This window comes from Tasmannia lanceolata, unplaced genomic scaffold, assembly GCF_043159265.1.
Source record: "Tasmannia lanceolata isolate RefF3 unplaced genomic scaffold, GAP_Taslan_0.1 ptg000044l, whole genome shotgun sequence".
Taxonomy (NCBI): domain Eukaryota; kingdom Viridiplantae; phylum Streptophyta; class Magnoliopsida; order Canellales; family Winteraceae; genus Tasmannia; species Tasmannia lanceolata.
This window is the reverse complement of record NW_027518721.1, coordinates 14,753,645-14,776,845: the sequence shown is the minus strand read 5'-3', so window position 1 is coordinate 14,776,845 and position 23,201 is coordinate 14,753,645. Positions and strand designations below refer to the sequence as shown.

Below are 23,201 nucleotides of genomic sequence, written 5' to 3'. Positions count from 1 at the left end.
GCTCCTCCTCCGAAGAGCTCCCCCAACCTGGATCATCAACAAATCGGGTCTGGTCATTTAACCACCTCACCCGGTTCCTCAACAAATCGTTCTCCGCACGCAAGGCTGGTATCTCTCGATCCATGTCGATCATCCGGCTACAGACCTCCATTTCCCTACGATGAACATAAGAGAAGAACGACCGGTTGCGATGAGCAAAGGCTTCATGGGACTCCCTCTCGTAAAGGGGAGGATGATGAGAGCGCGGGGGAAGCCCTTGAGGCGGGTTCCTCTCAGGAATTGTTTGCTGAAGCCCCAACCCGTCAGGGTTTGTCACAGGGCTACTGGGAGGACTCCCCTCGGTAGCAACTTTCCCCTCGTCACTTACAGAGAGACCCTGGAAAGACAACGACATCTCTGGCAAGCCCGAAGAGAGGCCGAAAGAAAGCAAAGAAGAAGAAAGGAGCGAAAAGGCGATCTGCATAAAAGACGGAAGAACTCACCCCTTATAAACCCTAGGAGAAACCCTTGGGTAAGAAAATGAAGCATCTTGCCCTACGGGTGTCCGTTTCCTATTGGATAATCGGCCAGCACCGCGTGATGGCACCACAATTCCTCGGGAAGGAACCGCCGAACGAAATAGCACGTCATCTCGTATCCCAAAGCTCCCATAAATGCCTCCGTCACGATATTCCTTAACCAGATAAACAAGATTACTCCCTTAGTCCGTTCAATGGACCAAAGGTAGTGTTATGGTGAGACATAAGCACGGCGTTGCTCTCAGATCTCGCCACATGTCGCCCATGCACCAATAGTGCCTAACCATCATGAAGAAAGGCGATGGGAAACGGCAAGACCTTACGAGTACGACATGTGTCACTTCCTCTCCACCCAAACCTCATCATCACAAATCACTTTCAACTCCTCCCAACCTAATGAAAGGGAAGGGTCCGGAGGTGGAAAACCAAGCAGAGAGATCCGACCTCAGTTCCACTAGAGGAAAAACGCGCGCCTAGGCCCAGAGCCCCGGCACGAGACCACGACGCACAAACACAACAGGCAGAGGAAACTAAACGCGCTAGGAAAAGGCTCGGAATCCCGCACAGGCTCGAACAAAATGCCACAATTCCTCGCAACAAAGATAATTTATGCCAAACACAGTGGAAAAGCAACCAAACAGATGGAAAAAGCAACATAAGAAACACGGCACAAATTCATAAAACCGTCCATTCACATCCTCTTGGCCCACATGCCTACAAAAAGGGGGGGATAAGAAACCGAACGTAGGGCGCGCAGGCCCCAAAAATCCCCGACAAGAAAGGGGAAGGAAAAAAAGAAAAAGAAAAAAAAACAATAGGAAAACAGGAGAAACCAGAAACTAATCGGAAGAAGACTCCTCTCCCGAAGGGCTCCCCTCCTCCTCCCAGGAACTCTCCAGCAAGGGGTCCACCTCGTACTCAAGCAGCTGCTCGTTGAGAGAGTGAACCTTTCTCTGCAACAACTCGTTCTCCCGCTTCAAATCCTCGATCTCCCGCTTCAAATCCTCGATCTCCTTACCCATCTTCGAAACCCGGCCGCGCAGTTCCATCCCCTGGTGATAAGCCCGGGAGAAAAAAGACCATTCCCTGGCAACACGGGAACGAGACGACTTGTCCTTTCTAGGCAAGGAGGAAAGACGAAGGGGAGGAAAGCCCCAGGAAGGGCCCAAATCCGTCCTAGCCCTTTTTCGGCGGGCCGTAAGGTCCTCCTCCAAGTCAGAAGACAGGTCAGGGTCACTCGACGATTCCTGGGAAAGAGGGTCTTTGCCCCTAACTCGCGAAGGGGAACCGGACATGTCGTTGAAAAAAGGCCCGGAGAAACACCTATCTCAGAAAAAAAAAGAGAGGCAATAACAGAGTGCCGGGGTAGTCCTCCTTTTCAAGCTCGAGGAAGAAAACCTTGTATCTCGAAACAAGGCGACCCATAATAACGCTACCATTTCCCACGGATAACCGCCAGATGAAACGGCACGTCTCCTCGTACTACTGAGCCCCCATAAATGCCCTCACCATGGCGTCGCTTGACCAGACATTACTCCCTTGGCCCATTCAATGGACCAAAGGAGTAAGGGGGTGTTATGATGGGACATAAATACGGCGCCACTCCCAAATCTTGCCACATGTCGTCCATGCACCGATAAAACATTGTCGTTCTCCCAAGAAAGGCGCGGGGAAACAGCTAGACCGTGCGATTACGACACGTATCACCTTCTTACCGTCCAAACCTTATCATCACAAATCATGAAAGGGATTATCTAGCGAAACCACGCGCGCCGTCCAGACAGGGGAACGGCCCAATCCCGCCAAGGAAGGTTTTCTCTCCATAATGATGAAAAGGTCCGCGCGCCGTCCAGGCAGGGGAACGGCCCAATCCCGCCAAGGAAGGTTTTCTCTCCATAATGATGAAAAGGTCCGCGCGTCACCCTTTAAAAAGGAAGAGAGGGGAAGAAGAGAAGGATCCTTTTTTCTTCTTCTTCTAAGCTCCCACAAAACAACCGGAAAAAGAAGCAAGGCAATGACAGAGGAGACTAGGAACTTAATTCCACTCTCCCTGTTAGTCCCCTCTGACCCATCCATCCGTACACCTAGAAAAGAACCTGCGCCTTGGTCCTGGTAAACCTGACCGAACCCTCTCCTCTTCTCGCTGTCTTTTATATTGATTGGTCGAAGGATCTGACTTGGGTGTCGAAGTGGTCGTTCGGGACCCACCCCGGACCCCCCTGATCCCCTTTGTTTGTGATTGCAGCCCCGCGGAGGCCCTCTACCGACCGCGTGATCGCAGACCCGGATTCAGACGCCATCAAACCCTAAAAGTACAGAAAGTTGTACAGGGCATCTGATCAACCCAACAGAGACTTGTTGTTCTTGTACAACTTTGGTCACATGGTTATAATCCTAAAGGCTAATGTTCGATAAGACTGAGAATGTATGTTGTATGAATGATATGAATCCCATTGTGAATGGCTGGTTATTGAGATTTGATGATTGTCTACACATAGAAAATGGATCAATTTATTTCTTTTTTTGCTATATATATGTGGAAATCGATTCATTGAACAAGATCACCATACCTTGTACCCACTGATACATGGCAATGATTAGCCCAATAGAGTGGCATTTATTGGGAAAAAGAGATCGCAAGTGCAGCCGCAAAACAAACGAATTTGCTAAATAACTATATTTTAAAATTTTCTCTTTATCCTGCCAAAGATCCTAGTTATTGGATTAATTTAGGTTTTGAAGAATAAATTAAGGGCAGTGATATCTCCCCTCCCCTCCAGATGGATATTCCCCCCCTCCCTCTTTTAACAGTTTTCGTCAACTTTTATGAAGGGGTGGAGAAGCAACCGTTAACTCCAAAAGCATGAAAAAACAATGATGCAAAATCTCGTAAACAAGTTGTAGTAACAAAAAAGCAAAAAAAAAAAAAAAAAAAAACACTGAGGTCTCAATAAGTGCCCATTCAATGAGTCCCTCTTATAAGACACTTCTATTTGAGTGTTCTAGAACTTCGGTGTAAGGGACCTCTGTTGTCATTGGCGAAGCCTATCTTTTCAGTCGGCCAGGCCTAAAAAAGGAGTATAAATGTTGGAAGTATATTGTGGACCCCGATCCGAGATAGGCGGTGAGGGAACAAGTCCCTAACACCCTCTGGATCATCCACGTGTGAAGGAGAGCTCTGCCAAGGAACTCTCGAAACAGATGCCACCCTCATAGCATAGTACGAGTGGCGATATAAAAAGAAAGAGATATGTCTTGATCCGGAGCCAAGGCTCGAAACCTAGACATACCTAAAATAAACTCAGAGTCGCCATCCATGGATATGCCATGGAACCCTAAAATCAAATCCTCTGTGCATTGGATAACCAGAAATATATATGGGTTCGTGCCTGGTTACGAATGGGAAAGGTCTGAGAGCACCCCCGATTTGTCCGAGTGCAAGCACTTGGTCTCTTATGTCATTTATTATTAACTCCAAAGAAGTTTGGGTAAAAATCATGTGAAATGGGAACAATCCTCAGGAATCGTCTACCTAAGCATGCATTTCCTGAGGATAAAATAATAAGCACACATAAAATAAAATGAAAGATGTGTCACCTAAGCATAGCTACGTTATGAATGACATGCCTAATGGGTGTCTAAATTCTGATGTGCAAACACATGCAAGCTATAGCTAAAGGTATAGGCTCAGTACGATAAAGTAAGAAAAACACATCAAAACATATAATAACAATACAACAAATCCTAAGACTCTAAATGATTAGCCCGAGTCTTCGGATGGTCTGGTATTCATCCAAAGAAGCCTACATATCCCCGCCTCCGCAAGAATCAGAGCCACGTAGTTCTTCGCGCTTATTCTAAACTATGATGCCTAAGACACCTAGCCCTTTATCCTAGACTTGATCTAAAAGACCAGACCAGTCATTAAAGTTTCTTGTACGATTATTTAAATTCCAGTGAATTGTGAATTTTAGGACACCCTATATGCCCTAACTAAATGTAGATTAGCCCTAAGCTAATGCAGATGATTCCTACAACTTATGTGTAACTAGGCTGTATTTTCTAAGAAAAACAAAGGGGGGACTAGCGTATCCTATTCTAGTCATCACTCGGAGATGTGGATCGCCGACTGACCGCACGGAGGCGCTCCTATAACTCTAGGACAGACCCCTAACTCTAAAACAATCACACAACAAGCAAACAAACAAACAACCTATCAAAAGAAAAACCTAACTCTAAAACTCTCTATCTAGGAGAAACTCCTAACTCTAGAGGAAGATCTTTTGAAAATGAGGTTTTAAAGGTTTGCTTATTCAAAAATATTTAAAATGTTATTTACAAAAGTTTGGCTGGACTTGGGATATAAATCCCAAGCTGCACTACGTACCTCCTGAAAGAGGATCAAGCCAACGTAGTTCGAAACGAACTCTCCTAATTGCTACTTCTGAAACACTCAACACTTTAGGCTTTTTTAAGGTTTTTCAAATGTTTTTTATGTTTTAAATTTCTAATGTTTTTGAGTTTTAAAATATTCAATGTTTTTTGAATTTTAAAACTCTTTCCAATGTTTTTGAAATTTAAAGAGTTTTCACCCTTTTGGTCAAAGACCTAAGGGAATATACATAGCAAAACCCTAGGGCTAACAGGGGAAACCCCTAAACCAGGTAAACTAACGCCAAAGACGAGGGAATGATCTATGATCACAAATAAGAAAAGCTCTAATGAGACTGTGCTAGTCTCTAACAAAGAAGAATGACGACAACACTAAGAAGAAACTCCTAACAGATAATACCAAGGAAGGAGTACAACTGAGACAGAGGCTCTCTAATAATACCATGAAAAGATGAATTAGTCAAAGACTCTCCGATAATACCGCTAAAGTAGACAACTGAGTCAAAGACTCCCTAACAAGGACAAATGAGTCAAAGACACTCTAATAATACTGCTAAGCAAAATAACTGAGTCAAAGACTCCCCACTAAGGACGAATGAGCCAGAGACTCTCTAATAACCACCTAAAGACAACTGAGTCAAAAGACTCTCTAACAACACTACTCGAAGGATGAGAAAGTCAACAACTCTCTAACAATGCCATCCAAAGGACGAGCGAGTCGAAGACTCCCTAATAAAAACCACCAAAGAAGACAAATGAGCCAAAGGCTCTCTAATACTACAACTTAAAGAAGGAATGAGTCAAAGACTCTCTAATGCTACCATTAAAAAAAAGATAAATGAGTCAAAAACTCTTCAAGACTCTATAAAGGGGGATAAACAGGGGGGTGTGAGATTGAGCTAGTCTCTTAAAATGGGAACTCTCTAAATGAGACAAGGCTAGTCCCCAAACAAGGACTCTAAAAAAAAGGGGCCAAGTAGCCTCATTGTAGCCCTTTTACTTTCCCTTATGCTTAAGTGATGAGATCGCAGTAGGAAACTCTACAAAGTTGGATTTTAAAAAAATAAGACCCTGCGTTTCTATTAGAACTTCAAACTCAAAACAGGTCTAAGGGATGCAAGGTTTGAAAGAATTCTGATTGCAAGCCCCCTAGTACTATTAACCCCTAACCATAGAATGAGGTCCAACAGCCTAAGAAGAACAGATTTAACTACACTCATGCTTCTTAGAAAAACAGAAGTGCATGCTTGCCCCTTTTACTTTGCTACCCTGCTGGATCCACATCATCTGACAAGTAAAAACATAATAGGCTCACCATGTTGCTGTCCTAAGATCCAACAAAGCAAACATACATTATTTGGAAAACTAACATCGCGATTCCATACCATTGAGCGGTTCAACAAAGCAAGCTCAAGTTATCTGACGGCCAAACACAAACATCACAAGAAAACTCAAAGAACAACTATTGAATCAACAAAATTTCATGAAATGAATAAATTGTCCTGAGTCTACCATTTTTCACAAGTGATTTGGCAACAGGAAGCTGTTTTTTCAACAAGAAATGGAAATTAATTCACAATATCTATAAGATAATGGAATTCACTCACAATTATAAAAGGGGCATCAAACCAACTTATGCTTCTAGGCAAGAGAAATTGGAATTGGCTTATATGACAGGGCATGATCCAACGCATTTGTACTCACAGATGATTGAAATTGAAGTCAATTTATAACAGATGAAATTACCAGATCGGTTTGTAATTGTGGAATATTAATTGAACAAACCGATTGAATACAATGGAATTCAGACCATTTCAAAGTAGTGAAGATGAAAATATACCCAAAACCACAAAGATTACCTGATAGAGATTATGGCCAGAATTGATAGGGAATTTGCGACTACGCTCTCTTTCCGACGAAATCCGAGTGACCCGCAAGATTCCATTTCTTCTTAAATTAGCCACGACGAGGGTAGGGACATTGAAATGGTGGGGGTTCAACTCAATTTGCAGAAATAAGGTAGGGATGATGGTCTGTTAGGGTTTCATTGAGAGGGTGGTTTCTGAGAAGAGGGGATGGGGTCAGATTTGAGGCGGTTTGGTCGGATTCCGGCAAAATTGCCGGAATCAATGGAGATGGGAAATGGAAGAGGGTTTTCTAGAAAAGGGGGAGATGGAAGTGTCGGCAATAGGAGAGCTGGGTGGTGTAAATGGCGATGGTGGAAGTGGGGTGATGGGTTTGGGGTGGCTTTGATGGAGGTGGCCGGCCGGAGTTACAGAGGAGGTGGAAGAGATGGCTGGTGGAGGTGGTGGTAGAAACAGAGGGAAACTGAAAGGGGTTAAAAAAAACAGGGTATGGTGGTTGAGATGGGTTTTAATGGCTGAGGAGGTTTCAATAGAATGGGGATAAAACAGGGGAAGTCTGAGAAGATGATGGGGGCCGGAGATGGTGGTGGGTTCGGTGGTGGTTGTGAAGATGATTTAGAGGTTTTCATGGAGGTGGAGGTTGGAGGGAGGAGGTGGTGTCTCGGTCGGAGATGGTGGTGGGTTTGGGGAAGAAGAAGAAGATGATCGGTGGCAAGGTGGAGATGGAGGTGGTGGATTGGGCGGAAATGGAATGGGGTTTGGGATGGAGAGATGGGCGGAGATGACAGAGGTGGCCGGCCGGAGATGGTGCTCGCGAAGAAGATTCCCCCAAAATCCCTTTCTCCCTCTCTGATTTTTCTCTTCTCCCTCTGCTCTTTTCTCCTCATCCCTCTTTAATTTCTGAAAATCTCCAGATCCAGATCTGAGATTTTCTCTCAAATCCCCTTCTTCTTCTCCCCTCAGACGAAAAAAAATGAAAATTCTCTTTGATTTCTTCGTTTGGGCTTTTATATCAAAAATTGATATTAGCACTACTCACAGTTGATGGGCGCACAAAATTTGTTGAGCGCGCGAACTTGGCTCGGCTTCGAATAGGCTGTTCAACCCCCTTTTTCTTTTATACAAACATGATATAATCGCCTCCTTCTCTCGCGGACAACCCCTTTTTCAGATGAATTCACTCCCCTTTTTGGTTTGTACTGTCCACATTCTCTCGGCTCGTTCACTGAGCAAACGCGCTCGGATCTCAACGAAATTTTACGGAGACCTATGGGAGACCTTAAGCTACCCTAGGGTTCAATTTGGGACCCCAACTCACTGATTTGATGAGACTTCGCACAAACAACGCAAACTTGCGTCTGGTCAAAATGGGGTGTCTACATATATAAATAATTAAAGGGATTTGCTAGCGTCCATCGGAAAAGTCTTTTCGTTGCATGTTAAATCAGCCACCTCGTGAATGAAGACAAAATATGCTGTAAAGTAAGCCTGTGCGGCTGCTCTCACATGCAACACTCCATCCGCGAAATGCCTTCCGGGATGGATGCTAGCAAATCCCATGATTAAATAGTACTTATTTACTAAAGTTTTTGGAGCAATTGGTTGTTTCACATGGCACCAGAGCTATTGCCTCACGACAGGTCCTGGTTTAAAGGGGCCATTGGTGATGGGTAAAGTTGAACACCAACTCTAGCATCTAAAGTTTTTGAAGAAATTGGTTGTTTCACATTAAAAACCTCACTAAACAATTAGGATCATCAAGGACCAACAAATTAACGGGATAAGATCATATAAATAGTTCAGATCCAATCCCCCCCTAGTTTACAAAGATTAACAGTCTCTATTAAACAAAATGTGCTGGATCCAATGATTTGGACTCCTTGATTTACTTTACCAAACTTTATTGGATTCCCTGTCATCATCAGCCATATCTTTTATTCGATTTGGGACCAATTATTTGACCCACTCAAGTAATCACACTTTGTTCTAGCTGTCCCCTTCCTCATAATTGATAAACCAACAACTTGAGAAGACGAGAAATCCATCTTCACCCTCACATTTCTAACACCACAAAGATCATGGAATTCCCATTTGGGCATCAGAGAACCCACCACAGACAAGAAGAACAACAACAACAACAATACCCACCTCCACCTCATCACCCCAACAGACCAGACTACATAAGAGAAGATGAACTAGAGACTGAATACACAGTAACCCATCAACATCAAAGGCCTGATTTTTACAGACAAGAAGGAGAAGGAGAAGAAGGGTATAATGAAAACAGGTACCAAAGACCACCACCACCACAACAGTCTGATTACAATTACTCTGATTTCCCTGAAGAATCCCCAAATTACCCTCCTCCTTATGAGCCCCAACCTGGTTATTCTTCTGTCCAACATGTTTCTCATGAGGTAAGCTCAGAATTCCAACCACAGCCATCTGAATTCCAACCAGAAGGTCATCATCGTCGTCATAATCCTTTCTCTTCGGCCTTCCATCATCTTACCCATGAGAGTTCTGAGGTTTCGAGGAAGAAGACTGTGAAGGTTTTCTGCCGGGCAGAATCGAATTATTCACTTTCAATCCGAGATGGGAAGGTTGTTCTTGCAAGAACAGACCCAGACGATGAGTCCCAGGTATGAGATCTATCTCTTTCCTATCTGGGTTTTGGGTTTTCCATCTGGGTTATGTGTTTTTTGTCTGTGGTTTTGATTTCATGTTCTGATTCTTCTGATTCTTCTGTCTACAATTTATGTTACCGTTGTTACTGTTTTCCTCAGCTAGCGTTTGTCTTTCATATGGGATTCTCATTTTCTTCATCTGGGTTTTGGGTTTTTTGGTTTTGCGTGTTAGAATCATTTTTCCTAATTGAGATTGTATTCTTTATTTAAGTTATTGTCATACCAGAGTAGGGTTTCCTTTATTTCCTTTTTTCTACTCTGCTGATTTTTGTTTATTTCCTTTTTTCTACTCTGCTGATTTTTGTTTCCTTATTTTGCTTCCCCTAATTTCTATACAATGTAGATGCCGTATGGCTATTCAGAAAGGAATAATCAAATTTAGTGCAGTTAGCATATTGGAGGCCGAGTTTCCTCAAATTGACTAATCGGATACCTGCGTTTCCTCGAATTAGCTCATTCTTTCCCTTTTTTTCTAGTATCTTCTTCCCTATTTTTTTTTCTCATAGAACGGTGTTCTATCATTGCATTTGGAGTTTAACCTTATTACATCTGGATCGTATGTTTTCCAATTTTCATGTGGGTTTTTTTGCCTGTATCCCTGCTTTGTTCTTAGTAAAGTTGTCTTTTTTTTTCATCCACCTTGATTTCTTCTCCACAATTTTTTGCTTAACCTGCAAAAATTAAGATCAAGAAAAAAACTGTTTTCATTTTTTCCCTTTCCGATCTCTTTGTAATTCGCTGTGTTTTGGTATCTTATTTCCCGCTTGGCAGGTTCTATCTCTAGTTGGAGTAACAAGACCTTGCATAGGATCTCTTCACTGTTAGAGCAGAGACAAATGTGATGTCTTTCAACTTTTTTGTGTTAGAAAAGGACAGATCAAGGTCCTTCTCTAGAGTCGAATAGTAGAGTTGTGTTACATGCCTAGAAATTGACTCATCGCAATACGAAGACAAGAACAAAGGGATCAAGAAGGAAAAAGAAAAAGAAAAGAGAGAAGAATTTGAGAAAAGATCTGTGCAAGATCTCCAACCTTGAGGACAAGGTTGATTTCTAGGTGGGTGGAATGTTACATACCTAGAGGGGTCCCGCTTGGGATATAATAAATTAGTTTAGAATTATTGTAGTTTGTGCGGTTTGTTTGTTTGGTATGGACAAAGGAATCTTAGAGATAAGGGTTATCTGGATTAGTTTGGGTAGAAGTTTTAGAGTAAATGATAAAGTGGATTTCCTATTTGGTATAAATTACATTTAGTAGTCTTTTTCAAATTAATGAAGAAATTTACAGAAATTGTGTTTTTGCACACAAAGGAGAACTGACCCTTCCCTCGAAGTTGGTCAGGAGGTCGATCTTCCCTCTAAGAAGATCAATCATATTGCAAACTGATTGGGTTCGTAACAAGTTGACTCTTGATAGCTAAACATATGCATTTGCTTGTGTTGACTGAGTCAGGTGGATTCAGATATAGGATGATTTGATGTTATATGTAGCTGGTGCTTCATAAAGGCAATTGTGGTTTGCAGTGACATCAGATTGGAGGAGACACGCCAACAGAAAGAATCTTCAAGCTGGCTTGGAAACAAGCTAACGTTTTAAGATTGGTAGGTGTTGGTGTCTTGTTTCCTCCAAGAAACCTAAGTATATAAGGTGTCTTATATACCGTATGTGAAGAGAAGAGAGATAGGGATGTGGGTTTTCTCTTGGGGTTGAGAGGTTTTTGTACACTAGGAAGAGAGATGGATCTGTCTTTTCTTGGAGGGAGGGGGGGAGGGAGGGAGGGATTGGGGTTTCGGGATTGGTTTTGATCTTTTTTAATAGTTGTGTATTTCTCATATAGTGGAAGATCATATTCTTTCCCATAGCCGTAAGCATTTTTTCCGAACCATGTAAACTTTTCTATGTGGTTTTTATTTCTATTGTGCTTGCAATCGTTTACATCATATTTGCCCTTTTTTAGTTTAATGCTATATCTCATTGCCATTTAAAAAAATCGTTTAGATCAGATGAAACCCACGAAATTTAAATTAATAGTATATTAATCTCCTACTACTAGATTCCGAGTTCTCTTATATATATATGGCTTTTTGGCTTGCAGCACTGGTTCAAAGATGAGAAATACAGCACGAGAGTAAAGGACGAAGAGAGTTTTCCTAGCTTTGCTCTGGTGAATAAAGCTACTGGCCAGGCCCTAAAGCACTCCATAGGAGCCAGCCATCCAGTAAGTCGATATATTAGTGTCTCTACATTAACCATTTTAAATCATGATATGGCTCTGAAAATCCCTGTTATTTCTTGATAAATTTGTATATCAAGAAATAACAGGGATTCTCAGAGCCAGTTCTTTTCATTTGCATCTCTGTTAAATATATAAACTTTCATTCCTCATTCCATTTGTTATTTCCCAAAATACTTTGATCTAAGTTTTTCCATTGTGTTATTTCCCAAAATACTTTGATCTAAGTTTTATAATAAAATTTAGTGTATATATATGCCTCTCATTTCATGATATTTCTTGTGTAAGATCTGCAATCAGTGTTGCATGGATTCGGATTCGCGTATCGGGATCCAACACGGATTCGGCAAACCCCTAAAAGTAGGATTCGGATTCGGTAATTTTTAAATAAAATAAAATTTTCAAAACTTAAAAGTGGGAAAACTATTCGTGAGCTTGAGCTAATATAGCTTATATGAGCTAGAGTGCCACAATCGCATGGGTCCCACATTTTTTGGGGTGATCCAAAGCATTCATTTGGAAGGCCTTTACATAGATAGGGTGTGTACCAAAAATCAGGTCCATAGGATCATCCTAACCCATCCAAAAGTGGAGGGGAAAATGGACATACGACAAATCTGCCCATTTTGCCCTCCACTTTTGGAGGGGTTAGGATGATCCAATGGACCTGATTTTTGGTAGACACCTATCTATGATGGGCCTTGCAAATGAATGGTTCGGATCACCACAAAAAATATGGGACCCATGTGTTTGGGGGCACTCTAGCTCATATAAGCTTATATGAGCTCAAGGTCCCGAACAGTTTCCCCAATTTAAAATTTATATATATATATATATATGAGGAAAAGGATTGTACGCTCGAGTGTACCAACCTTATGGTACGCTTGAGTGCCCAATCACATGTGGGCCCACATTTTTAGGATGATCCAAAGCATTCATTTGAAAGGCCCTTATATAGATGGAGTGTGTACCAAAAATCAGCTCCATAGGATCATCCTAACCCATCCATTTGTGGAGGTCAAAATGGACAGACACTGTTTGTCCACAAATCTGCCCATTTTTGCTCTCCACTTTGAAGGGGTTAGGATGATTCAATGGAGCTGATTTTTGGTACACATCCTATCTATGATAGAGCCTTGCAAATGAATGCTTTGGATCACCACAAAAAAATGTGGGCCCATGTGATTGGGCACTCGAGCGTACCATAAGGTTGGTACGCTCGAGCTTACAATCCTTTTCCTCTATATATATATATATATATATATATATATATATTTATTTATTTATTTATTTATTTATTTATTCATTGATGAAAATTTGAGGGTTGAGGCGAGTTTTGTATTAAGAGAGTTGAAGGAGGAAGGGGGTCGATGTTCGAAGGTCGAGGCGCTAGGGTTTTTATTAAAAGTGTACGAGTTGTGCTTTCATATAAAAAAAAAGTTAAGAAAATATATTTAAAGGGAAAATATACAGGATTCGCATTTCATAAGAGACAATGATGAATCGGATTCGCCCAAAGAAAACAAGATTCGTGCGGGACACGGCTACAACAAGAATCCAGGTGTGTCCCACTTGAATCCATGTCCGATTCGGATGCGGAGATGTGTCGACACGGATTCGGCATAGGGGGGCAAAGAATCCATGCAACATAGTCTGCAATTCATATTTCTTTATATATTTATTTATCTCAGTGGTTAGAAAAGTGAGGAAATGGATTTTTCTTTATTCCCAGCTCTCATTTTGATATCTGTTGAATCTGAATGATTTCTTTTCTTATGGTTGAAAGGGAAGCTGGGACCAAACCCAAATCCTCTAGCTTCTGGCTCAATGCCTCGAACAATTGGGCCACAGGCTCAATGTATTTTAAACGAGGAGAAATATAACTTTTTCAATAGATGTTTAAAACTTATACTAGGAATTGAACCTACAACCTATTCTAGAAAACACGTACATTTAACTACTGTTCTATACATTTAGATGTTCAATAGATGTTTAAAACTTATATTTCTTTTCAGTTCCAGTTTTTTTCTCCAAATTGTAGCTTGATATAGTTTTTTTGAATTAAAGAAAATTTGAGTATTCCTTTGAAGCGATCAGCCGTTTGTGCCAAGTGCTTTCATCCGTGTAATTTTTTTTTAACTTCTTTATTTTCATTTTATATATCTATGAAATATAATAGACTTTCGTAACCAAACTTTTTCAATCTTATTGGCTGTTCGAACCCAAACTATCTAGACTTGAAGTTGGGCATCTGTAATTTCCCCCTTTTTTGTTTTGGGTATGATCTACATTCAGTCTCCAGGAGATGTTACTGTGACTTGGAGACCCCACTCATGACTTGTAAGGCCACTGTCCTCTGCAACTCACCATCCCCATTGTACACTCGGTATGTGTATGATAATCAGGACTTTTAATCTGGTGGGAAATCATGTCAATAGCTCAATATACACAAAAGTTGTGGCAACCAAGGCATTGCTTTGAAAATCTTATGATTTACGATTCAAATCAAATCTAATGGATCACTATTTGAGTCCCATGATTGAATCTTAATTTATATGAATCTTGCAATCTTCAATTGAATCTTTCGATTCGATCATAAATCGTACAATTCATGTGATTTATCCTAATTAAGTTTTGTGTAAAAGGAAACAAGATTTTCTTTCAAACGTTCCCATTTCTTTTCTGCATTAGAAGAAATCTTCAAAAACCCTATTGTGAGAAGGAAGAAGACAAAGGAGGAGTTTGAACGACTCTGAACCAATCAAGCACAGTGCATGTGCTTGAGGGTGATGGCTATAATGAGGACAGCATCGGTGACTTACTAGTTTTTATAATTGATATTTGTCATTTGATGGTTGAGACTTTGAGAATTAATATGATCTTGTGTCTTTTATTACTTTTATGATTATTATCCATTATGCATATGCATATGCTTGGATGAGAAATAGATGTTTAGTATGTTACAAGTATGTTAGCAAACAATTTGTACTATGATATTGGACAACCAATCATTGTACTTTCTATTTAAATTAATAGATTTACAACCGGATATGATTTGGCCCATATCACGATTTATGATTCAAATCCAATTTTCAATACTTTTTGTATTCCTTACAACTCAATTGTTGGGGGTCTTCTTATTGGATGTGGATTGTTGTCCATTCTTTGACCACATATGGGCAGGCCACTAATCAGATCGTTAAGATAGTCTTTTCATTCAATACCAGGGCTATGGCTCATCCACGTGAATGTGCCATTTGTAAAGTGGGGATGATGTGGATGGTGAATCATGGTGTTGTCTGTTGTGCCATTTTGTGCCATTCTTTGACACTATCGAGGTTATGGTTGTTGAAGAAGTGGTGTAATTAATATACCCGATTAGGGGTATTCTTGACATTTCACATGTAACCCTTGTGATATGTATATAATACATTTTATGAGAGGGAGAGGTATCTCCTCTCTCTCTCTCTCCTCTACTTCTCTTCTCTTTTCTTCTTCTCCAATGGAACTACAAATGCAATCAGACATGGTATCCGAGCGGTTGACGCTCAAATATGACAAAAGTGTGAACGGCCTAGATGTGTTGGTTCTGTCTTCTATCTGATTCTGACAGCTGGAAGGTTGGCTTGACCTGTGACCTACGCTCAGAGAGTCACAGACAAGGTTAGGGATCCCTGGAGGTCAACCTCTGAGGGAACCCTTCGACATTCATGTCAGATAGGAGGCAAACAGAATGAGAACTTATCACTAGAAAGTTATGTGTTACCTTGAGCTTGGAGTGGAGGGTTCCCTTTTATAGACGGAGGTTCCGTATTCCAAGGGGCGATGTGATGGCGACGTGGCGCCTTGTCAATCGCTAGTATGGGGCACCGACACCTGGTGTTGTACGGCCGCTGAGGGACAAAGATGATTGGAAGCTTTTTGGGGCGTGGTACGGCTGCCAAGAGCGGCAAGTAGTTGATGTGACATGTGCCCTGTGAAGCGGCGCATGTCAGTGAGCTGGCGAGCAATGGGGCCACTGTATGCCCTGAGAGGTTCCATATGTCAGTGGGTTAACGGGTGATGGGGACTTAGTGCGCTCTTGGACGATAGATGAGCTATGGATCAAAACATGCCCGCATCGAATGATTCAAACCCTCCTATTTGTTAAGGGTTTTTTTTTTTTGGTGGGTAAGCTGGGATCGAACTTCAATCCTCAAATTTGAGAAACAAAGCCTCAATCATTGAGCTACAAGCCCAAACCCTTGTTGAGGTTTTTTTGATAAATACACATCGTTGATTTTTTTTCTCACTGTCCTTTTAGAAGCCACAAATTAGAGAATCATAATCATCCAATTTGAGTGTGTTGGATGCAAATAAAACATGAGAGGGGGGGGGGACAAATCAGTCATTTCCTATAAAAACCCCATCTCACACTATTTTAAGGGGGATGGGGTTTTTGCCCAAGCTCCAAGCAACAAAAGACAAGGAGACAACACGCTTCTACTTCTTCATCTTGGTGCTTCCTTCTCTGCTCTCCCTCTATTCTCCTTCCTCCTCCTTGGAGGCATACACTTCTTCTCCCGCGAAGATGTCTGGTAAAAGTGGCGTTATTAAAGAGGTTGTTTCGACCATTTCCACGCAGCTCTTTGGAGATGGGATACCTTCTGTGCACAGGAAAGGTGGGCTTGCCATGGAAAAATCCGTGAACGCGGCCTTTAATATGGAGCAAGTCGAGCTCCATGACGCCGACCTCGCCGTTCTTTGCTCATCCGCCGGAACTAACTTCAAGCTCGTCGTCGGCTCACCCAACGAGCAGCTCTCCTCCAGGGCCAAACTCCCGTCTTAGTGTTCATGGGTTCAGAGGAACATCGTTGCCCATTGCCCCTCCTACCCATCATCTACCGGATCACTCGCAAGCTCACTGGCACATCGCCGTCCAAGAGCGTGCCGGGTCTCCATCACTTGCTAACCCACTGACACAGAATCTTTCAGGGCCATACAGTGCCCCCATTGCTCGCCAACTCACTGACATGCGTCGCTTCCCAGGGAACATGTCATATCACCTACATACCACTCCTGGCAGTCGTACCACGCCCCAAAAGCTTCCAATCATCTTCGCCCCTCAACGGTCGTACTGCGCTAGGTGTCGGCGCCCCATACTAGCAATTGACACGGCCCCACCTCGTGGTCACATTGCCCATTGGAATACGGAACCTCTGCCTATAAAAGGGAACCCTCCACTCCAAGCTCAAGGTAATGCACAATTTTCCAGTGCTAAGTTCTCATTCTATTTGTCTCCTATCTGACTTACGTGTCGAAGGGTTACCCCGGAGGTGGACCTCTAGGGGTTCCTAACCTTTTGTCTGTGAGTGAAGGTCACAGGTCAAGCCAACCTTCTTGCTGTCAGACCAAGTAGAAGGCAGAACCAACAGATCTAGGCCGTTCACACTCTCGTCCAAATTTGAGCATCGACAAGAGTTGTAGGTTTTGATCCCTAGGGATTTAGGTAGCGACGAAGAGGTTAAAATGGACGGGGTATAAACCTCCACAAATCTATCCATTTTTACCCTCCACAAATCAAAGGGTGAGGATGATCCTCTGGAGCTGATTTTTTGGGCATCTGTGTCAAGGCCTATCAAATGAATGCTTTGGATCATCCAAACAATGTGGGCCCACTGTGTTTTTAGCCGACTGAGCAGATAACTGGGCAGATAACGTTATCTGCTTGACCAAGCAGAAACATTATTCCCTACTTGTATAATAGATTTTAGAGAGAGAAAGGGATCTCCTTCTCTCTTTCTCCTCTATTTCTTCTCTCGCTTTCTCCTGTACTTTTTCTCTTGTCTTTTCGTCTTCTCTTATGGAACTCTGAATACATATGAACAATGGTTTTGGTCAAAAACTAGGAATTGATTGGATCTTCGCCAAGACTGAAGTTAGGCACCTACAAAGGGGAATCAATGCAGAATTCTGCAAAATCATGGGGCTAACAGACAAGGTGGTTCATCCCATATTCACCATTGTCATATATGCAAATTTTAATGGAAGGTGTTGGACATTAAATATGGTGTTTGCCATTGAGCAACCAGTCTAATGTGCAGTGAACTGCATACTTTTGATACAAAATGGAAGGTGTTGGACATTAAATATGGTGTTTGCCATCGAGCAACCAGTCTAATGTGCAGTGAACTGCATACTTTTGATACTCCAATTTCATTTTGTTTCTCTCTTACTAATCATCTGTCAGGGCCTCCTTGTGCATTAATTGCATCTATGGTATATGTGTGCAATTTATGCCAGCAGGAGCCAAGTGGACAAGTGTCTTGGCTATTTCGTCCAGTGACAGCTCGCAAGGCCTAGGCCTGTGACACAAGTCATGATGCAATTATAGTGCAGTAACATTGCTTATGTAGGGCAGTTGCCAAGGTGCAGCAACATTGTTGTGTGTTGAAGATTGTCGAGTAATGAATCGGCATGACCAGTGATGAGATGGTTGGACAGGCAATAGTCTGAACCCTTGTATCGTCGAGATGGACAATTGATGAACTTCTTGGTGTTCATTTAAAGGGTCCAGGGTTGAGTGTTAAAAGTGCAGTCCTCCCAAGGCTGACGTCCTTTGAGAGGTGGATACATCGAGTAGGCTGTCTTTTGTCTATGAAGACTTGGTAGGTGATGGCTACTGAGTTATACAATTCACCATACAAACAGTATTTACTATTCTAATTAGTTTTTTATTTCTTTCTATGTGGTTCTGTTACATTTATATCTCTAATTCTTTCCCATGCAATGCCAGCATGAAGGTACCCCAAATGAAGTCTGCCACGAGGGTCCTAACGCACAAAATAGGGATCATGTGAAAATCATATAGTTCAATTTTTGGGTGAAACTGTAATAGTGGGATTAGGATTGTAATTCTATATGAGGTTTGGTTGTTAGACATTTTGGGTGTCTTGTATATTATAGTTGCTAAGCTTTGCCTGTAGCAGAAGCTCTTGGATATCCTTCGCTTGTGGGCGTAGTCACATAACGTGATGAAAATATATTGTTGGGTTTGGTTTTTCCGTGAAACTTCTCTATTTGTTTGTGCCACCATTGTACCCTAGATTGACCATTTTTGCAACAGTATCGAGTGCTTGGGGAAAATTTTCTATTGCAATTCCTTCTTTTTTTTTCCATTTTTTATCAAATATAATAGATACTTGTTCATAATCTTGCATATTTTTTAGTGGAAGATGTCAACTTTGTTATTTTCTTGATATTTATTGTATGAGTCGTACATCTCAGTGGTAATTATTTTTTCTTTCTTTACCCCATACGCATGTTACATCTTTATTTAAAAAAATAAAAATAAATAAGCGCATGTTACATCTTTACTTTAATTTTTTTTGAAGAATCTTTTCAGGGTGCAGCAGTTAGTTGCAATCTGTGAATGGAGGTGACGCAATTTCTTACAACTTTACTTTCATTTTGGCCTCTTAAGACATAAATAGTTGTTTATAATCATATGTTTCTTTGTTTCCATCTTGTTATTTTTCCTACGGCCCTTTTTGGATTGCAAGAAAAACATTTCTGATGGAAAAGTTTTTCCCTATTTCTACAATTTAGAAAGAAACAGTATGATTCTGGTTAATTTAGAGGGATATCATCATAAAGTGTAGGTCTCTCTAAACAAAAATTAATTAGGGTAGGTTCAAGTTACCATTTTTCGCGTGTTAAAAAAGTAGGAAATTTTAGAAATAGTTTCCTTTCCAAGATTTTCTTGCAATCCAATATCCACACTCCCTTGTTTTGAAATTGGCATCCATTTCTTTATGTTAAATTTGCTCATTGGCTGTTAATAGCTTTTGAAGAGTGGGAATATCAACTCTCTTTTCCTAATTGCTGGTTGGTCTATATTTTAGAGTAGTCATCTATTAATTTTTATAATATTTCTTTTATATGATGTTTTTGTTGTAAGGCAAGAATCTCGGTGAAATAATGGCACTACTCACTTTGGTTTCATTCCCTATTTTTTATTTTATATTGTGTGTATAGGAGATTGATATCCACAATACCATATTTTGATAATGGCACTACTCACTTTGTTTTACACGTGCTAATTAGCTTTTAAAGGCTGTTAGAATGCTCAAGATGCCATCTAAATCCAATAAGAAAAGTGTAAAACAAAGTGAGTACTGCCATTATTAAAATATGGTAGCGTGGATATTGGCTGCCTAAATATATTGACTGTAAAGATGTATTTCCATAAACTTGTGCCTCCTCTCTTCTTCTGTTTCCCTAAATTACAGCTTGGTCTTGAATTTTGACTAAGAATGGATGGTGTTTGATACTTTCTCGTTATTTTCCCTGTATAAGATCTGCAATTCATCCCAATTCCTATGTTATTTATTCTTTATGGCTGAAAATAAGCCGCGTATATCTTAATTTGTCTAGTTGGTGATCTTGAGCTTTCTTAATTTGTCAATTTGGTGGCGAAAAAAAACTGTTGCAGGTTCAGATTGTTCCCTACAATCCCGATATTCTGGATGAGTCAGTACTGTGGACAGAGAGCAAGGATACAGGCGACGGATTCAGAGCTATAAGAATGGTCAACAACATACGCTTGAATTTTGATGCTTTTCATGGAGATAAGGACCATGGAGGGGTGCATGATGGCACGACTCTCATGCTGTGGGAATGGACGAAAGGAGATAACCAGAAATGGAAGATTGTCCCCTACTGTAAGTTTTCACAATTCCATTGCCTTCACTAGACCCTGAATTAAAGAGGGAAGAAATAAAAAGAGTAGAACTCGAAGTAGAACTCCTTTCTTTTAGTTCATGAAACTGTGACCATGCCTATCCAAATATTCACTTGCTTCTTTCATTTCATTTTCTGAATGCAGGGTCATTGAAATAAATATTTAAAAATTAAAATAATACAGTAAACTTTCTCTTAATAAAAGAAACCAGGGACCATGTGTTTCATTCCATTTCCTCTCAAATAGATGAGACAATAAAAACTAGAAAACAAGTTTTTTCTTAGTTCAAGAAAAATTGAAACACTCTTTTTTTCTTTTCTTTGCCTACTTTGCTTTTGCTTTCTTTTTTATTTTCCTTTCTCACATATCTCAAAATTTTCCTTTCATTTTTTGTCCGGATGCAGGATAATTGTGGTGAAGCAACTACGGATGTGTGTTGTGATTTTATCTGGTGAGCTTTTATACTGTTTTGAGACAGTGTCCTTTATTTTGGTGTGATTTTCTTTCTTAGTTTGAAACTTTGAGTGGAGGCTTTGATATGCTGAACTTATATACTGTTTCACACTTAATATTAACATATTGTGGTAATACTTATGAGTTTGAAGTTTATGTATCCCTTTTCTTCCCCCCTTTTTTTGTCCTGCTGCTGCTTGTCGAGCTTTTGGAAGAAAAAACACTTAAATTCTGAAGCAAAATTATATGTGAGTTAAAGAATCAAACTATCAAGAGAGCAATCACACAGGAGAAGATTTACTTGGAAACCCCCCTAGTGAGCGAAAAACTACTGGGCGAATCCAACATCTACTGATCAAAATAGATAATACAACGTCTCTCTCAAGTTTTCACCCAAAACTTGAAGAGATACAAGAAATTAGAGAGATAAAAGAGTTACTTTGTACGGAATAACAAATCTCACTTTCTATCCAAAAAAAACAGCACACCCCCATTTCTTCCTTCTCTTCCTTTTTCTCTTTTACTGTTGTTTGTCTTTCGCATTTTTTCAGTTTTCACTTGCACATCCACACGGTCTCTCCCTTTCTCTTTAGTAGGAGACCTTTCCTATCATAAATAGGATATTATGATTCAATATAGCGGGTGTGGGGCCCATATCATGGGCCTACAGCCCACAACACTTTTGTGCACGAAAACCATTCCGAAAGCTGTGCTCAAGAGTAAATTTTAGTTACATGGAGAGATTTGCTGCATAGTGATCAGGGCCGTTGATATGGCAATCGGCATGAGACTTTGGGATCACCGTCTCACACCCCACTGTGATCCTGTACTTACTAGTTGAGCATTGCAGGCATGGATAAAAAAAAGGTGTAGGGTGTAACGACGAAGGAGAATGCTAGACATGATTGTACACTTCACGGCTGAGTAACAGGAAAGTACTGTAGAGGTAGAAATGATTAAATAATGCCAACTCTAAACAGCTTAAGCTTTTGGAGTAATTGGTTATTTCACATGGTATTAGAGCTTTTGTCTCACAGCAGGTCCTGGATTCAAAACCCAACAACCATGTGTACATGGCCAACCTACGAGTAGGGGTGTAAATGGATATTCGAAAATTCGATTACCGTCTCCATCCGAATCCGTTTAAAGCGGATATTATCCGAATCCGTTTATGAGATATCCGGCTCTTAGCGGATGTGAATCTGGTAAATGATATATCTGATATGTTTAACATCCGAATCTGAGAAGTACATCCTTTTTATTTATTATTAATAATATCAATAATATTTATTTTTAGTAATGATACACTATCTTTTGTTTCTAAAAGAAAATTGAATTTTCTTTTTAGAAAAAAAAAATCAAAATCAAAAATTGTTTTGGGTGGGAAATAGAGTAGGCATTCTTGGAGTTTGACATGTCTTCCTTATGAAGCAACAAATGTGGACTATAGGATGAAATAGACAAATGGATGATGGTGATTGAAAGAAGATGGCATAGCTTCTAGAGAATTCTAAAGTAGAAAGGCCATCAGGTCATTGATGGTAAATGGACAGCCCGGGTAAATTTTCAAACTTATGGTTATATAAAAACCCAAAAATGCAATTAAAAGGTGAGACTTCTAAGGTTTGCAAGGAGAAGCAAGAGAGAGAGACGAGAAAGGAGGAGGCTGAGACACCATCTTCGACATTCCTAAGTGCTCCCAACCCCCACCAAAATCCACCGCAGCCCCTCTCCACCTTCTCACGGCCACCTCCATCACCGCAAGTCACCTCCATCTCTAACCCAATCCCCATTTCTCTTCATCTTCCACCATCAGCACTCCCACTAGGGCTGGCAATGGTGCGGGTCGGGGCCGGATGTTGGGGTCCCCTACCCCTTCTCCTCTGCGGGGAATTTTCCCCCTCCCCTTCCCCTCCCCTCTGCGGGGATGGTGGGGAATCCCCCTCCCCTCCCCGCATCCTTCGGGGACAAAATCCCCGCCCCGCCCCAACATCACCCCCTCTTTAGTCATTGATACACTAATGCTGGGTGTCCCTAATCAACTTGATACAATTTCAATATATAAAAATGTTATAAACTAACATACTTGTAGACGAAGGAGATATATTTCTTACTCTTCAGAAGATAGCAAAATTCCTTGAAGTACTGACTTGACTCTTGAGTGCCCTTGCAGCAGTCGCACCAACAGGCGTTATAAACCCAAATAGATGGTAACTCGGTTCACCCTACAGAATATGTGACGCTCGACGGAGGTCTCTTCTGTGAGAGCGAGAGAGGAGGTCGAAAAAAAGAGGGGACGACGGAGGTTTCTTTCATGGGAAGGAATTAAGGA

At 41.0% G+C, this 23,201-nt stretch overlaps 1 protein-coding gene across 1 annotated transcript; it reads left to right on the top strand.

Annotated features, from left to right (window-relative positions):
* Positions 1–8,760: 8,760 nt before the first annotated feature.
* Positions 8,761–21,029, top strand: LOC143863277 (ricin B-like lectin EULS3). Its single transcript, XM_077373961.1, has 4 exons — positions 8,761–9,417; positions 11,557–11,679; positions 20,168–20,396; positions 20,821–21,029. Coding segments are annotated over exons 1-4 (918 nt in total). The 5' UTR covers positions 8,761–8,853; the 3' UTR covers positions 20,823–21,029.
* The last annotated feature ends 2,172 nt before the right edge of the window (positions 21,030–23,201 follow it).

What these genes read in the sequence shown, in the direction of transcription:
- LOC143863277 (XM_077373961.1), top strand. Translation starts at nt 8,854, where the DNA reads ATGGAATTCCCATTTGGGCATCAGAGAACCCACCACAGACAAGAAGAA. An exon ending in ACCCAGACGATGAGTCCCAG is followed by an intron (nt 9,418 to 11,556) that starts GTATGAGATCTA and finishes TTTGGCTTGCAG; the next exon opens with CACTGGTTCAAAGATGAGAA. An exon ending in CCATAGGAGCCAGCCATCCA is followed by an intron (nt 11,680 to 20,167) that starts GTAAGTCGATAT and finishes AAACTGTTGCAG; the next exon opens with GTTCAGATTGTTCCCTACAA.